General features: G+C 46.6%; 1 protein-coding gene across 1 annotated transcript in view; it reads right to left on the bottom strand.

The window, feature by feature from the left end:
* Positions 1-7,441: 7,441 nt before the first annotated feature.
* PHLPP1 (PH domain and leucine rich repeat protein phosphatase 1) overlaps positions 7,442-18,335 on the bottom strand; it is a 197,848-nt gene continuing 186,954 nt past the window's right edge. Inside the window, exons 15-18 of the mRNA XM_015559463.1 lie at positions 17,728-17,832; positions 15,317-15,511; positions 12,353-12,581; positions 7,442-9,574 (exon numbers count right to left, since the gene is read on the bottom strand). Coding sequence (XP_015414949.1) covers positions 8,423-9,574; positions 12,353-12,581; positions 15,317-15,511; positions 17,728-17,832 — 1,681 coding nt within the window. The 3' untranslated portion in view covers positions 7,442-8,422. The remainder of the gene's footprint in view (positions 9,575-12,352; positions 12,582-15,316; positions 15,512-17,727; positions 17,833-18,335) is intronic.

The raw sequence follows: 18,335 nt of genomic DNA, 5'->3' as shown, positions 1-18,335 counted from the left end.
CTTTGTGGAAATTCATTCCATCAGGACACGTCCATTTCATTTGCTGAGAAGAGTCCTCCTGGCAGAGAAAACCCCTGTAGGGTGGCTGTTCCAATTTGTCTTTGGCTCCATGAAGAATGAGATGAAAGCAGCAAGCTCCCGGAGCCTGGCCACAACAGAGACAAAGGCACAGATTCAGTCAAAGCATAAATCAGCTACTTATCTGGACCGCATTTTCCACTTGTTGGATATTTTTGGGGAGGTTCAGAATGAGTCACCCAAGATGTACCTTGTGCTATGCAGATGATTTTGAGTTAAAGGCAACGAGACCTCATGGGCTCAAAAGAAACCACCCCCAACCCCCACACAACTACCTAGAAGAACTTGAATTAGGGGTCTTACCTATAATAAGAATCATCAGAGATAACCCTTTTGGACTTAACTCTATGGCAGGGCAAACTTTTATTTACTAAACACCTGCTATCATCGTGTGTAACTGAATTTGGCTATAGTCTCTTGTCAACCAGTCTCCTGCAGATGTGATGATGAGACCAGCCAAAGGCACTTTGAAGGTAGAGGAAAGTCTCTTCCTCCCCCACATTTACTTGATACTCATTGATCATGGAGTCCATGAAATGATGGCCTGTCCTGGGGCCCATACCCAATTTTTAAAAATTGGGTATTTTTATTGATTTCAGAGAAGAAGAGAGAGAGAACTATCAATGATGAGAAGAAATCATTGATCAGCTGCCTCCTGCACGCCTCACACTGAGGATCAAGACCGCATCCAAGCATGTGCCCTGACTGGGAATCGAACTGTGACCTCCTAGTCCATAGGTCAATGCTCAACCACTGAGCCATGCCGGCTGGGCCTCATACACGATTTGAAAGAGGGATACATGAAGTGCCCAACCACAGTCAAAGTCATTCACAGTCAGTAGCTTATCCTGGAGTACAAGGTGGGCTAGCTTAATAGGACATTTTCCACAGCTCCAAATAACTACATTCATTGAGTTGAGGCATAGGAAATTGTGAACATGCAACCAATTTTTAGTCTACCTAAACAACTGGAAATGACTCAGTCTCCTACCTGTTCCCATGTTGTATGGCGTTCCAACAGCAGGACTCAAACAGTGAGGGAAGGTAATTTGCACACAGAGGGAAGGTCGTCTCTGCAGACATATGACACCATAGTTCTCCATGCTGTCTTTCAGCCACTGCCAATAACTGAATTAAAACAAGTCCTATTAATCACTCCAGGGAGGAAAATGATATTTTGTTGAATATGAGACATTTGAAAACGAATAGCTCTGGTTATTGCTCTGTCAGAGAGAACTGCACATAAGTTAGCACATGGCTGGCTTAAATTTCTTGCCATAATCTCGCTGGGAAAAACCACTGCAAAATGGAAAGAGGGGAAGGAAATAAATAAATGAATTCACATGTCAAAAGACTCCCTGAGGAAGCCTTGATTTCAGTCCTGTCTTAAAAACCTTTTTCCCTTGTCCAGGTCAGGAAGTGGAAGATGCACACACCTCATAGGATGAGCTGACAGTGACTGACACAGGGCATGGCCAATCCATGGGTAGTCTCTTGGAAGGTGTCAATGATAGGTGTCAATGGTTATTACCCAGTAAGAACCACTTCCCGCCCCTGCTGACAGTCCTTCGTCTCAGGAGCTTGGGAGAGAATGACTACCTGTACATTAAACACAGGAGTCCATATGCTGCTCAAAAGTCACCTAGCCAGTCCTACCTCAGGCACAGACAATTCCTCCAACCTCTGTCACAGTCATAAACTCCGAATAAAAAAAACTTGGACACCAAGTTTGACAAGTGTGAGAGGACTTACGGAGACAGGGTTTCCAAATATTTGAAATCAGGCTGGATTGGTGTTTGCATACATTGTTGGGTAGATATTTATGGTGCATTTTTGTATGATTACAATCAGCCTCAGCTCTCACCCCCCAAATGAATGAACAGGACACAGATGTCATGGTGAGAGCCATGGAGCTCCGTGTTCAGGAGCTAGGGGACTCAGAAGGGAGAGGAAACATGAAAAACCATTTATTAAGCACCTGCCTTGCCCCAGCCTGTGCCAGCTGGCCTTGGTCTACATCTGTGGCATCATTTCACACTCTCTTGTCGGGGATCACTGAGCTCTCACCACACAGACCTCCGTGAGCTGGCCAAGCTTGCAGCGGGAGGATCTCCTTCCAGCTGTGGACCCGCCCCTGGAACCCCTCCTGGGAGAGAAAAGATACACTTGCATAGCCTTGCACCTCCCCTTTCTCTCAGAAACCCATTTTCAGCTGCACCTCCAGGGAGTGCTCTCTGCTTAGAGCAAGGAGGTCTACCTCAGGCGCTTGCTGCAGGGCGAGTCTGGCTGATGATGGGGTTCAATAACCGGAAGCCCACTTACCATTCTCCACTGTCAGCTTTAAGTAATAAAGGTGACCTTTCGGCCCCTGCTGCTGGTCTCTGTCTTATTTCCTCATTGGCTCAGAACCAGGGGCAAGAGGAGGGATGTCTCACTCCCCCCCTCCCCTGGTGTCCCCTCCCTTGGGGGGGTGGGGCTGTGCGCGTGCAGGTCCTCTGCTTAAGATTCTCTTCCTCTAGGGTCTGTCTTCTTAAATATCACTCTTGATCCCATAACCCTCCTATTTTCTGAAGTAATCATGTTCATCTAAAAAATGTTTATTTGTTGTCTCTCTCCTCCATTAGGAAGGTTCAGGAAGCAGAACTGACAGGACTTGGTGACAGATGACAGGTTCTGCCAGCGTCAGGCTTGCAGAAGTGCTGGGAGGGAGGTGTCCAGGAGGCAGCGGGGAGTGGTCAACATGGGAGGTGGGAAGCCAGTCTTCATTGGAGGTGGGAAGCCGGTGTTGTCCCTCAGGAAGTCATAGACAGACAAATTTGAAGGCCACTGGGTGACAGGAAGAACTTCACACAACACTGATTCTCAATGACCACACGCAGGGCTGGGAGTTAGAGAATTCTGAACTTGGGGTTGGCCCATTGGCCATCTCAGACTGGGTGCAAGTCTACTCCCTGAGCCTTCCCCCAGCCCCCTGCATTCTTAGTTATATGTGCCCCCATGGTGGATTGTCATATGTTTTTTTATTCATCTCACTGCACTCCGCCCACCCCAGCACTTCTGCACAGAGTGCATACTCAACTTGTTCATGCAGGTGCTGCGCGGTTTATGGAGGAAGTTAAGGAGCCTCTATTTTTGGAGCTTCAGGAGGAAGAAACAAAAAACCACTCAGCAGAGCGACACAGCTTGGATTCCATCTAGAAGCAGGCACTCGGTAACCTCTCGAGGTCATTTCCACCCTCTGATGCTCAGACTAGATTGAGGGGACAGCAAAGGCAGAGTGCTCCGGTAACACTGGTAGGTTCACCGTTCCCGCTCGTTGCCCTCTTTCCCGACACACACCAGCTCATCCCTTCGAGTGATGGAGAAAGAATAGGACAAAACCCAACACAACACAATTCAAGTAATATCCTAAAGAGTGAAGAGTGGAGTCATCATAGAATGTTGACATAAAAATTATATGCAAATGCTATGCAGGCAGCATTGTAATGCATGCCTAATAAAGTTTCTAGGAAAAAACATCCTAATGGGTTTACCTGTGGGAGATGGTGGTTTCAGTGTCACTGCTCCTGAGGAAAAGGTATGGCTGGTTGTGCTTAGGGAGGCAGGAACGTGACACACATTCCAATGAGCTCTTTTTAACCTACTGACATGTTCTTGGAAAAGAAATATTCAAGTTGTTCTTAAAATGTATTATAGATCATAAAACAAAATATTTCGTGTGCATGATCTATCCCTGGCTTGCAGGGCAATTTCTACTGATTTAAGAACCTCCATATGCTAATTGTGGAACAGTTTTCTTAGACTCAGAAAAGCAAATGACCTCCAAGTGAGCGCAAGAAAAGTCAACATCTGGAGGTGCGACATTTGGAAAATTTACCTTAGTTGCTATTTCAATGCTTTCAATAGGTAAGATTAGTAATTAGGGGAAAGTACAAGTCCATTGGACTAAGACCTAAGAAATCATAATGAGTAGAAAGTACTTGAATTTTCAGTTTGAAACGTTTTATTGCCACGTCTTTAGAGAAAGAGAGGTATGATAATGGAGGAGTTATAGTCATAAGCAGATGGGAGAAAATTCTCCAAATGTTTTGCTGTTCCCCCTTTGAACAGGATAGAACATTGTGTTTCTAGTCTGGAATAAAAGGAAGGCACTAATGAACCGGAGCCCAACAAAAGCAGTGCTTGTTTTGGGCACTGCAATTCAGGGCAGGGAAACGGCATTATTTCCTACTTTATGACACAGCCCAGAAGATGGAAGGCAGTCTCGGTGATCCATTGCCCATCTACTCCTGTCAAGGGTTCAACCTTAGTTTTCTAGAAGGCAGGGGAAAATATGTAGGGTTCTTCCCCGTCCCCCATCACCCTCAAGACCTTTCATTTAGTGATCAAGCAATGTCCTTTCCAAATTAAGGCCTTGGTTGCAACTTTGGTATTTTGGTGGTGGGGAATAAAAAAACTTTAAAGTCATCTTTCAAATGAATGACAATAGTGAAATAGAACAAAGTTTGCAAAGATCCATTTGCACAAAAGCTATGTTGGGGCTGAATTGAAAAATAAAACTCAATGGCAAGAAATGAGAAAAAGCTATTTTCTCTACTATTACTGTACATAAGAATTCAATAGCTATTTCTCTAAGAGTTTTTAATTTAAAAAGGTACTTTTGTTGTGTTCCTAGTTATTTTCTTTCTAGCCATCCTTAATGCTTCACTTACAACAATGACAAAAATACTTCCATTTAAGTAAGGCTTTGTTATCCACAGATTACCTCCAAAGCATGACCTGGTTTATCACTGGGGAGGTAGGTAGGGTAGATACCACAACCCCCACACTTCACAAGAATTCTATCTCCTGATGGTTGGGAATAATTCACAATGCCTCCTATGAGTGTCTGCATGGGAATCACATGACCAAATGGGAAATGTTCACTGGGCAGTGCCAGGACATTACGGATTTTTATGTATTTCTCACCCTGGGGCATGGGGAATTGGATGAATGTTGGGGATACTGACTCCCAGGTCAATGCTATGATGCCGGTTACACCTCTTTACATGTTTGCATGTCAATTTCCCATGGGAAAACAGTGTGCATCACAGGAAAGAGTGGTCATCCATTGTCCCGCCTAACGAAGCAGACTTCCACAGGTGCAAAAACAATAGTTTAATTAGAATTTTCTACCTCCTGAATAGTGCTGGATTTGCTTTCATGTGTCTAGGAAAGTAAGTAACATAAATGTTTCTTCTGGAAGCCTAGAGGATGAAGAAGGAACAAACATTAAGGCCATTTCCATCCACAGTCTAACCTCGCCAGCAGGTGGTGCTGTGACAAAAGCAATCGAGAGAAACCAGGGGATTGAAGACCAGACTATGGACTTCAGACACGTTGAGAGTCTTGGCTCCCAGACTGATCCTAGTGCCCTCTTCAAAGTTACAATTCTGTGGACACACGTGGTTGATGTGACACCTAACAACTTCTAGGTTCTTCAATTGGGGCTGAGTCTACTAGCAAAGCTGCAAACCTTCTCAGAGCTTCTAAAAGCTTCTGCTCCTACCTCTTCCTTCCCCTCCCAGCAGGCAGAGATGCCCTTCTGCCTCATATTCACTCTGGAGATTCCTTGGCTTTGGGGACCTTTAAGTAGTAAGCACTTCACAGTTTGTATATATTATCAGATGCCACCATGATGAGAAGTGAAAAGAAACTCTTTGTCAGAAAATGCCTGCGAGGCTCCCAGGCAAGAGCAAGAAGACTATTAGTATGGCTCTGCCTCTGCCACTTAACAGGCTCCTGTTGTCTCTTCATCCACATGCTGATTTACTCCAAGCTCCAAAGGGTAAAGTTTCGTCCTTTACCTCCACAGTACATTACATGTAGTTGTGCTTACTGTGACTTAACGATACAATAAACAGAAGCAAGCGCCGGCTGAACTGGTGGGCTGTGGAAAAAACCAGCACAAGCTGTGCCCAGTCTTCCATGTCAGCCCAGAAGGTAGGAAATGAGGGAGGTCTCCACAGGACACCTGATGGTCCCATTTGCTGCTGCCTCAGTTGAACACAATCAGGGAAGTAAATGCTGACCCCTCTGGAAGGGAGTTGCAGGGAAATCCACAGATGGTCTGGGTCACCTAAGGCAACAATGAACCTGGCCAAAGAGGGCTTCAGAACTGTGGATCTCAGACACCAGCCCAGGTCTTCACTGGTATGAAACTCAGCGCCTCCCAAGCCTGCTCCTATCCACCTGGAGCAGGGCAAAGACCGAGGAAGGCAAGGTGCAGGTAACGGCCAGCCTAAGACGGTTTGGCTGACAGTCTAGAGCAGGGGTGGGCAAACTTTTTGACTCGAGGGCCACGATGGGTTCTTATACTGGACCGGAGGGCCGGAACAAAAGCATGGATGGAGTGTTTGTGTGAACTAATATAAATTCAAAGTAAACATCATTACATAAAAGGGTACGATCTTTTTTTTTTTTTTAGTTTTATTCATTTCAAATGGGCCGGATCCGGCCCGCGGGCCGTGGTTTGCCCACGGCTGGTCTAGAGCAAAGAGCTCAGCCTGGGCCTGAACCGTTTACGGTCTAGTCCATTGGTCACTGTCCCTTACTGGGATGAAATTACCTTCTTTCACGGCCTTAGCAGTTTTCAAAGAGCATGACATGCACGTATCCTGACACTTAATAAAGTATGGACAGTACCAAGACATGGCCAGGTCACAGATCTGACCACCAAGCAAAGGGACAGACAGCCCACCACCAAGTCCATAAGTTGAGAAAAACAAATTGTCCTGTTACTAAACTATCCAGGTTTCACTTAAGGGCAGACCCGAAGAAGGAAGAGGAGACAGTCCTCTGGGAAGCTGGTTCACGTGAGACAGAGAAGACCAACACGTGGTCCACAAGGTGCAGGGTCGGGGGCTACAGTCTGTAAATGGGCCAGCGGTCAGCTAGGAATACTGGATTTCCCACTGGACTCTACTGCACTCAGGTGATTTGTCCTAGTGCTAGAGAGTGAGCCCACCAGCTTCTGATTTTCACTATTCAAATAAAGATATATTAACCTGTTCTTATGCTTAAGGGCCCCTGAAAGAATCGACAATGGGTGTGGCTTTGTGGGAGGTTTTCCAGGGATCTCCTCTATGCAACCTCGATCTACTTCCTTTATAACACCTAGCCTTCGTAATAACAAGAAATAGAAGGGCTGCAAGATCAACTATTTCTGTTGTTAGTCACAAGGTCCATGTCCCGTTGGGTGTTTTTCCCTTCCAAAAAACAGACAAAACCCCAAAGGCAGAAATATCTGGTAACTCCAAATCCAAGCTATTATGACGGTCTGCAAGACACATCTGGCTGCTGAGACAAAAGCAGATGAGTGCAATACTTGTAAATTTTGCATTTATTATAACAAAAATTATGACATGTTCATCTGTGCATTCGGCTTTAATGTAACTGCTGGTATGTCAATGGTCTAACTGGACTCTACAATCATGCTGACTGTGGCAGCAGAAAGGAACACAATTAGAAAGTGCCTGCAAAGTGAAGAGGCTGGGTAGGCAAGAGAGGACGGGAAAGGTCAGAGGCCCCTGGGTGCAGGCTCCTTTCCAGTGGCCTAAGAGGCACCTTGTTTGAATGGAAATGCTCTTCGTTGCTCAGCCTCATCATCGAATGAACTAATGTGGATTAGGAGGTGAGTGTGGGCGGGAAGGCTCCTCAGAAGGGGAGGGAGGGAAAAGTCAGTTGTTTAGGCTGTGTCCTTATGCCAAAACTACAAAACATCTGAAGCATCACTATACAACACGGAGCTATTTACAATAGAAATTTCTCAATCAACTGTTCTCTCAGAGAAAATTAGTGAATCCCAGTGACTTAAGTCACCTGACAGAGTAAAGCAACTCCTAGGAGTTAGTCTCCATATTCTACAAATGTCTATCATTTTCAAGACAAAAAAAAAAAAAAAAGCCTTTCCCCCCAGAATTACAATATTATTAAATCATTGAGCACTGGCAACCTGCCTTGCCTTCCAAACAAACAAAACAATAAAAAGCCATTTTAAAAAATATTACATTATCATTAACTGTTTCTCTGTAATATATTAAACCTTTTGTTCTTTGTCTTTACACATCTGATATGTTAGGAAAAGAAGTTAACAAATTTAAATCATATTGGTAAAGCATCACTAGAAGAAAAGTGGTAATTATTTTAAAAATCACCAACAGGAAGAACCTACAGACTAGCTGCAAAGACAGGTTGGGAGAGAGTCTGGGAGAAGGGCGTGGAGTTAACCCCTGGTTTAATGCGAGCCTGGGAGACTCTTGCAACTCCGTCTTTCTTGGTTAGTTTATTAAGCGGCGCCGGCGGGTCATAGCGGTGTGTCGCAGTAGTCCGGCAGCGGGTCGGCCGGGCACTGCCGCGGCGGCTGCAGGGGGAGCTGCGCAGGCGGCTGCTGCTGCTGGTGGTGCTTCATGATCTCCTTGACCTCCTCCTCCAGCTCGGGCGGTATGATGAACTGATCCTCGGGATCTGGCTGGGCCGGGGCCGCAAAGTAGCCTCCAGGCTTGCGGAGAGGCGCTTCCGTGGCCACTTCGATCACGTTGTGGCTCCTTTCCTGGGGCGCCACGGAGCCGTTAGCCCTCCGGCGCCCAATGGTCCCCACGCTGGCGAAGTCCGCCTTCCTGGGCAGCCCAGGCTCGTCCTCGTTGGCGCTGATGACGATGCCCTCGTCACTGGCCTCGGCTGGCACTTGCAGCAGGTGCTGCTGCTTGTCCCTGTCCTTGGCGCGACCACAGTGGATGTCCACCTCCACCTCCACCCGGCTGCCGTTGCTGAAGACGCCCTCGATGGGCTCTTCGTCGTCGCTGTCCAGGCCATTGTCAGAGAAGGCGCTGGAGAAGGTGGCGCTGGACAGTTGGCGCTGGAAGGCGCTGGACAGGCAGGCGGGGTGCAGCAGGCAGCGCTGCTCGCCGGGGTAGGCGGGGGCGCTCTCGCTCCAGGCCCCGGGCGGGGGCTCGTCCGAGGCTGTGGAGCCCACTTCGCTGCTCATCTCGGAGGTGGACAGCTCACTGCTGATCTCGGAGGCCATGCCGCTGCTGGACGATGGCACGCCCAGCCCGTCCGACGGCCGGTCCTTGATCACCATGCTGACCGAGGGCGGGAAGATGCCCGGGCTGGGCGGTGGGCCGGCTCCGCCCGCGCCCAGGTCGCAGCAGCAGAAGCTGTCCTCGGTGACGCTGAGCTGCACCACCACGGCGCTGAGGCTGTCGCGGCAGCCGTAGCTCTGGGCCAGGGTGCACAGCTTCTTGGCGGCAGCCAGGGCATCGGGCACGTTGCGCACGGCCCCCACGGCCTCCTCGATGGACAGGCTGTCCCATAGCCCCTTGCTGCCCAGGATGAAGAACTCGTCCTGGGGTGTCAGGGCCACGGACTGCACATGGGGCCGCGGCACCACGCTGGGGTGGAGGAAGGTGTAGCCCAGGATGCGCGTGGACTCGGTCACTCCGTTCACCTTGCCGTCCTGGAAGAAGGGTTTCCAAGCAGACATTAACACAGAGCCCACGTGGCAACTTCCCTGGGTCTCCTGCCTGGAGACCCCAGAGAGAGCACTGTGTGTGCCCAAGGGAAGGACTGCTCTCCCTCTGATGAGTGGTCAGTATCCATCTCTCATCAGAAACCAGGGCAGTGGCCTGGGCAGGGCAGAAACAGGAGGGGCGAGAGGGACCACGTTCACACTGGGTTCTAGCAAACCGCGATCTAGCCTGTCACAGCACCTGGGGACGCTTCTGTAGCCACAGGAAAGGGCTTTCTGAAACAAGCCAGTCCTGAGCAGACACAGCAGGTCTGGTCAAAATAATGCCCCATGCCTTATATTCCTCTCCAGCAGTCCAGCAACCACAGGGCCCCAGGAGACACTGCTTTACACTTATGAAGGTAAAAAAAATAACTGGGGGGAGAATCTCGGTGTGACTCACTAGGTCAGAATGCCCACACCGGAGAGAGGCAGATGCCGCGGGAGAAGGGCCAGTTCCCATCACTTCCGAGAACTCACTTTGCTGATGGCAAAGGGAGAAGACAAAGTCCCTCAGCTTCAGATCACTTGGGTTCATGCCATTTAAATCATGAGCCAAAGTTTCAGACCATTTGCCGGTTAAAGACCTTTACTCTGAAACTAGAAGGGGGAAGGGGTGACCCCGGTGCACAGCTTAGTTCTTTATTAACGTTTGAGGGTCTCAGGTCCGTAATGTGCCTCTCCATGACCCTATTTTTAACTTTGCCAGGGAAGCTTCATGATGACAAATAAAACTTTCAGCAGTGTGTGTGTCTAGGACGAGGTAACAGAGATGGTCCCCTAAAGCTATTTCTTCCAAAGAATGGCCGTTTCCTTCCCAACCCTACCTCCTTCCTTTGTGTGGGGTTTTGTGAGGTGTTTGATTGGTGTTCTAGGGGTGCCTTCTGAGACTCCACACACAATCCCACCATGATACTCTCATGAGCAGGCAGAGTTCTTAGAAGGAAAATAACCAAAATGAGGCTTCAAGCACAATTTTCGGCTCCCTCGACTCTATTGATATAATTCTTTGCTCCCTGAAGTGTGGAATTGGCCAGAAATTACCCTTGCTGTTCTGCCCAATCCTTTAGATCAGGGCTCCTCAAACTATGGCCCGCGGGCCACATGCAAATACAAATATTGTATTTGTTCCCGTTTTGTTTTTTTACTTCAAAATAAGGTATGTGCAGTGTGCATAGGAATTTGTTCATAGTTTCTTTTTTAAACTATAGTCCGGCCCTCCAACGGTTTGAGGGACAGTGAACTGGCCCCCTGTTTAAAAAGTTTGAGGACCCCTGCTTTAGATCTTGCCCCCATCAGGACCAATGGTCTTATGTCTGTGTGCGCCTATGTGTGCACGTGTGTGTTTGGTGAGTGTGCCTCAAGGTAGAGAAGCAACAAAATCAGCAATGCAGACAAAAGTGAGGAGGAAATAGGGTGGTGAAGACCTGGGGGATGGAGGGGTGAGTAGGGGCTGGGAGGAGAAGGGTGGGAAAATGGGAGGCATCTGTAATACTATCAAAAATAAAAAAATATATGTATCTTTTTTAAAAAGTGAGAAGAGGCAGGGAAAATAAGAGAAAAGTTCTGAAGCACAAACTGCGAGGCATTTATGCAGCAGAAATTGTTAATCTTTGCATGGTGTAATGTTGAGTGTTTAGTTCAATTACATCTGTCCCACCTTAGACTGTCTCTGCTGCCCGAGAGAGTGTCTATGATCTACTTTAATTCTCTCTGCTCCCAGACAGGCAGACAGGGAACTAAAACCAACCCACAGACTCATTTCTAGAGTCTCACAGTGGATCCCAAATCTTTTCTATCTTCCTCATGGTTCTTATCAGAGCCTGTCCGGACCCAACAGACTCATCTCTACTGAACTGTCTACCGGTTAAACAAGGCCTGTGGGTTTTTCAACAATACAGACTGGACACCTCCTGTGGCAGATGGGTATCTGCAGGGTCACATCTGTATCCCCGCCATATGTCAGGCCCACCAGGCGATAATACCGTTACGATGAGTGGGTGAGTGGAGCTCGGCTGCTCGTGCCCATGTGGAGCTGTGCTGTAACATATCTTGCTATAATGCAGACTGACTTATGTCAACTTTTCTCAACAGGGGCGCTACTGACACGCTGGGCCAAGCAATTCTTTGCTGCAGTGCTGCCCTGTGTACTGGAGGGTGTTTGGCAGCATCCCTGCCTCTGCTTGCCCTAAGCACTCTCTGACTCAGTTGTGACAACAAAAATGTGTCCAGGCATTGCGAAATGTCCCATTGGGGAAAAAAGGTCCCTGGCTGAAAAGCACTCACTGCCTTACTCAGATGGGACAGGAGGTATGACCCAAAGTATGAGTGAGTTCATTTCTACAGATACAGTAGCCTAAGGACAGATATACTACTGTTCCCACTTTACAGATGAGGAAACTGAGACTTTGATGAAGGTTTGAAGGTCACCGCCACCAGCCCCAAAGTGAGGACAGGGATACCAACAGTGTGATCTCAGGGGTGGAGCCCTCAACACCAAGCAAACCAGTATCTCCTATGTGGACCAGATGGGACAGCGCCACGGAGCACCTGGCACAGCCCGACACACAGAGGCCAACAATAAATGGTTTATTATTCTATACAGTATAATGTCTTCACACCTATCCTACAAAAGAACTTGCTATGTGACACCAGGGTTTCGGAACTGGCTTCTGCAGACCCCAGCCCTGTCTTCCCACCATCTGAGGAAAGTGGCTCTCTCCTCACCTCCGTGATAATGGCCTTGTGCTGCTTAATTCTCCTCAGCTCTTCCTCGCAGCTCATGACATATGACCTGGACAGAGGCAGCGGCTTCCCGTTCCGACAGAGGACCGTCTGGCACTTGCCCACATTGGCAGAGGTCAAGGTGAAGGATCCTCCTGGGTCCACAGGGTCATGCTTGATGTGACAAAGGACAGCAGCACCTCCAAGTTTCTGGCCAGCAGTTCCAAGTTTCCTAGAATCCAAAAAGAGGGCGTAAAAACCCAACACAGCCTGTCTGTGTCAGTCTTGCTAATTCAACAGGGCAAGGAGGAAACAGAACCTGGGGGCTCAAGTCAGGCTCTCACCAAAGCAGGCACCGCTCAACTCCTCAGAGGAAAAGAGCCCGTGGAATCGACATACACACCCACACAGAGGGGTCTGCTCACAACTGGGGCAAAGTGTCCCTTTGCACTAAAGCCCCAGAGCTAATGTGCAAGTAAAGGGACCTTGTGTGGCTGTGTCCAGTCTGCTACCCCCATGTCAGCACACTCCAGAGATAGTGGCCAGTGACCACTGAAAGCCCTCCCACCCCTCTCTAACCCCCCTCTGCTCACAGGAGGGGAACTCTGCAGGGACCAATTCAATAGGAGCAGGTGCAAACACCACACCCACTGACACAAAAACCTCAAAAGCACCTGACCACCCTCTCCCCCTGCAATACAGATGTTTACTTGGAGGAGCTCTGACATATTGGACAGTCCATGTTCTTGCTTTAGATGGTGTAGACTTGCTGGATCAGTAATGCCAATTATAGAACATTCACAGAAAGTACTTTCTAGTAATTAAGCTCCACAGAGCTTTTATTCTTGACCAGCAATCCACTGACTTATGCAAAGCATCAAGTCCCAACAATCAAGGGGTCTTGAACTCCTGTTTCTAGCCCCATAAATGGTGGTGCCAACCAGGCCCCACTGATGCTGAGTGTGCAGAAGCACAAGGTGAAGACAAACAGATGCCTGTTTACAAGGGCAGATCCTCAGGTACTCCCAACTCTTTTTCCTCTAGGTTAGCAAGTGGCAACACTAGCCATGGAAGCCAGGGCTGCCTACAAGCACGCACTAGCATGATACACACAAAGAACAACAATTCTCCCAAGAACTGAAAAGGTCACACAGCCCAAATCCTATTAACAAACAGGGAAAATAAGAGGCCTACGAATGACCCTAAAGATGGGCCAGTGGTTTGGGTCTCAAACCCCAACTTGTGGATATCCACGGCAGATTCGGCACTAGGCCCTGCCAATGCAGCACTACTTTCATACTTTCAAAGGCACATGATTGATCTGAGCAAGGCCAGAAATAGGGTGGCATCTGTGGGAAGTACAGCTGGTAACCCAAGTTCAAGGTTCTTACATTTTTAATTCTTATTAAGTGCTGGAGGGTCTGTAACAAGCAGACTCTTGGGGGTGTGCAAACGGTGTGTGTGTGTGGGTCAGGGGGGCTGGTGTGCATGTATGTCTATGTTATCTATTTGCTTTTTTGCAAGAACAAGCTGGGGTGAAAACAGAAAAGTAGATATATGTCCCTGGTAGTTAAAACATTCTCTAGAGTCTTACTGCCCGAGGTTGAATTCTGGCTGCATCCTCTACTAGCTTTTAGAGCAATGCACTTCACCTCTCTTCCCCTAAGTTCCAGCCAGTAAAATAAGAACAGTAATACTACCTATCCCACTGGGTACAATTTATAGCACTGAGGTATTTGGAATAATGACTAGTACAAAGTAAGACTCATTGGTATTAGCTATGCCCACTGAAAAATCTGAGAGACAGAGGTGAGTGTAGCAGCAAAGAGCCTCCCTGGGCTGCCTCTACTGAGTTCCTCAAGAGGAAACAATTATTCACGACTTAGGGAAACTCTACAGCCTTCTCCAACCCACTATTCCTCAGCAGATACTTTTTCTACCCCTATTACAAAGATGCTTCCTCTGGCAGATTATCAAGGGAGAGAAATAATAGTCATTGTTCCCATGACCTTTAGAGCACTCTTCACTTCCTGATCCCACATAGGCAAGTGTTTGAGTACAATATTAATAGATAGGCAATGTCTTTACAATGTACAAAGCTAGTAAAGAATGAGCAATCCTTTGAATGAAGGAATTCTTATACCATTCAACCCTAAGAGTTACAATTATTCTAAAATTTCTATGGTGACCATAAGCTCCAGAGTAGGATTCTGCTAGTAACACTGACTTAAACATTTAATAAGGGGGAAAAACAACATATGAAGAATGATTTAACTTCCGGCCTAAATTTCAAACATCTCGTTTACAAAGGACTGCACCGTCTCGAACCAGTCATAGTATTTTATAAAGGTGAACAACCTGAGACAGGAACAGTCTCTTTCAAAGAGAAGTCCACACATCAAAAGGTCTAAGGAGCCTCTGGAGCTCACGTGACTTGGGGAAAGTGGGAAATGTGTCATAAGCAAGTGTGAAAACCTGGAATCATGGCATGCCTGTGAGGTCATTCTAAGAGAAACTAAATTCCTGTCATTGATGTGGCCTCTTACAAAGTTGTTGAAACATCCGTATGTCTCGGGGAGCACAGTCCATTCCTGATGCTTGGGCGAAACCAAATTGCCTGAAAGCATCTTTATAAATATATACTTTTATTGATTTCAAAGAGGAAGGGAGAGGGAGAGAGAGAAATATCAATGATGAGAAAGAATCATTGATTGGCTGCCTCTTGCATGCCCCTCACAGGGGACTGAGCCTGCAACCCAGGCATGTGCCCTGACTGGGAATCAAACCATGACCTCCTGGTTTATAGGTCAATGCTCAACCACTGAGAAACACTGGCCGGGCACCTGAATGCATCTTGTACTCCCATATTCAACATCAGTGCTTTGAGGTTACTGGACATGTTTTTTCTAACCTGAGGCTAAACACTCAAAGAACAAGAAAACATACAGTAGAGACTCTTAATTTTACCTTTGCATGACAACGAATGTATTGACCATGTACTCTTCTTCATTTTTTGTTTTCTGCAGCTCTTCCGCCAAAATGTCACTCATAGTACATTGGAGAAGGTAGGGCACCTCCACATTCCGGTCTCCATCAAATACACCATACAGAGCCTCCCGGTTGTCACAGAAGTTATTCACCGACAGGGCTGCCACACACAACCTGCAAGGCAAGAATGCTTTTGTGCTAAGTCCAATCTTTCCTTCTCCATGCCCAACCCGACTCTATAACAAGCAGACTTGTCTATCCCAGTCTCTTTCTTCATGACTCCAGACAGATTAAGAATAGGTCAATGAACCCCAGCTAATTTTTATCAACTAATGTCTGTAAGCAAAGAAGAATGATTGATGCATGCTCATGCTTCACACATGGCTTCCTGGACCCTTATCTCCTGATGAATTATTTTAAATGGTAGTGAAAAGAGAATAAGAGACATGGGAAATAACATGATTACAAATCCATATGACCATATTCATTCACATAAAGTTATTAAGAGAAATTCCACATCGGGCAAAAATGGAGTAACAACAAAACACTGAAGCAATATGAACATAGGAAAAGTATATAAAAATATATGAATGGTCTCAAATTCTGAGACCTTCACTATGTACTTCAGGCCATCCTGACATCAACCATATGAGCACAGGTAGTATTTTTAGTGCCATTTTACAGGTGAGGAAATTAAGCCAAAAAGAGGTTGAGTAACTGCCCAAGGTCATACAGCAAATAAGCACAGAGCCCCGATGCAGGGACTGTAGCCCGACTCTTATCTCAGCACTGTCCAACTCCTGCCTTCATTTATTCAGAAGAGTAAGTCATTCCAAGTTATATGGCAATTAGAGGCAAAGTAAAACTTAATATTAAATCAACTTCTAATTCTGTCTTTCCTCTATAAGCTCTCCTTGCTAGTCAAAATGGGGAGGGGGGGGCCAATGAAAACGATGTTTTTAAAAAAGTACAGTAATTTTTCTTTTCTGAAGTTTCCCATTTGTTGTTTAGTTTGAGGAAGAACCTAACTTATCCAATTGAAGCTCCCAGCTTGCGTTTCCTGGAGGATCTGCAGTGACCCAGTAGGGAGAGACAACCACAGTTCTCACCTCTCCTCAAAATAGCAAGCAGCAAGCTCCTTGTTCACATAACCCTCTATCTACAAATCTAAAACAAAACACTTGAGAAGCTTCCACTGGAAAAACCAAAGGTAAAAAGGTGAAGGGACATAAGTGAGGGCCAGGCGACGCGGAACTTCTGAGGTGCTGGTGACCGTCCAGTTGTTGGTCGAGGTGGTCATTTGCAGGTGGGTTCACTTTAGGATGATTCCTAGAGCTGTACACTTATTACTTTTGTACTTTTCTGTACCTATGCTAGCTACACTTTAACAGAAAAATTTTCAAAAAAGTAATTGTGGAAGGAGAGATTATGTAAAAAGGAGATTAACTGATCATTGCTTTATTAATATACTAGAGGCCCGGTGCACAAAAATTTATGCACTCGGGCGGGAGGGGTGGTCCCTCAGCCCGGCCTGTGCCCTCTCGCAGTGTGGGACCCCTCAGGAGAAAACGACCTGCTGGCTTAGGCCTGCTCCCGGTGGCAGAGGGCAGGCCTAATCCCTAGGTGCAGCCCCTGGTCGGGCTCAGAGCAGGGCCGTTTGGGGCGTTGGGGCACCGCCCCCTGTCATGCACAGAGCAGGGCCCAGCTAATTAAATTGTGACTATTCTAATTTATAGGATTCTTTACTTTTCTAGTACTAGTTATTATATTAGCGCCTCTTAATAAAAAGCAAGCAAACCTGAAGAGCTAGATTACAATTCCCAGGAAAATCAACATTTACATACAAAACAGGGAAGGTTGGTGAGAATAAGGAAGAAAAAGAAATTCAGATGGACATGTCCTGATGGCAAGATAAGAGGTTGACATTATAGAAAACAGACATCAAACTCCTGCCAAGCTCATTTCAAAAGTAGAAATAGCTCAACTGGTCAATAACATAAATGATATCAAATGTGGACAATCAAGGGTACTTCTTTAACACGATCCATTTTGCTGGAAAAACAGGCTTCAGAGAAAGAGAAAGGGGCTTTTAAAACGCACAGGGATGCATTTCAATGCTTATGCCTTCTCTAAACACTGGAGTCTCACGTAGATATAATGTGCCAGTTACACTGTATCCCAGCAACATCTCTCACAAAGAGAAAGTATGTGATGCTGAGTAGGGCTTAGCTTAATGTTCAAATGTAAGTCAGGAGATGCTCTCACGTTGGGGAAACATGTTCAGAGAAACCTCACGTGAGGCCAGTGTGTGATGGCACTGGATTTCTTTCTACCGCATGAAAGAAGGAAGGGGAGCAGGAGGGTTTCATTCCTAAGTTTCACCCACTCACTTGTTTTTTACTCCTGAAGCTTCGGTGTAGCCATGGCTCCACACAGCTGGGGCTCCAGATGCATCTCCTGCCGAGGGCTGATCAATCTTGAAACAGCGGATATTACTAACAAGAGAAACAGAAGGGAAAGGAACCAGTAAAACCAAACATGTGCTTGTTGCTCCCTTTATGGGAGAAATGAAAAACACTTGCTAAGCACTCTGTACTTAACATTTCTTACTGTGTTTAAAGTGTCTGAAATATATTTTTAAATATTTTATTTATTGATTTTTTTTTTTTTTTTTTTTTTTTAGATAGAGTGAGAGAGCAAGAGTGAGAGATTGGTTGTTCCTCAAATTTGTATGCTTTCTTTGGTTGACTCTTGTATGTGGCCCGAGTGAGGATGAAGTCTGCAATCTTGGCATATCGGAAAGGTGCTCTAAGCAACTGAGCTACCTGGCCAGGGCCTAAAGTGTCTCAAATATTTATCAGCAACAAGAACTACCTACTATTCATAATAAAAACAAAGGGTTAAATATCCAGAGCATGAAAATTAGTTTTTATCAGCATTTTATGTCAATTATTAGAGAACTAGTGGCCCGGTGCACGAAATTCGTGTACTGTGTGTG

Source organism: Myotis davidii, unplaced genomic scaffold (genome assembly GCF_000327345.1).
Source record: "Myotis davidii unplaced genomic scaffold, ASM32734v1 scaffold11, whole genome shotgun sequence".
Taxonomy (NCBI): domain Eukaryota; kingdom Metazoa; phylum Chordata; class Mammalia; order Chiroptera; family Vespertilionidae; genus Myotis; species Myotis davidii.
The sequence above is the reverse complement of the archived record's forward strand: the minus strand, read 5'-3'. Positions and strand labels throughout refer to the sequence as shown.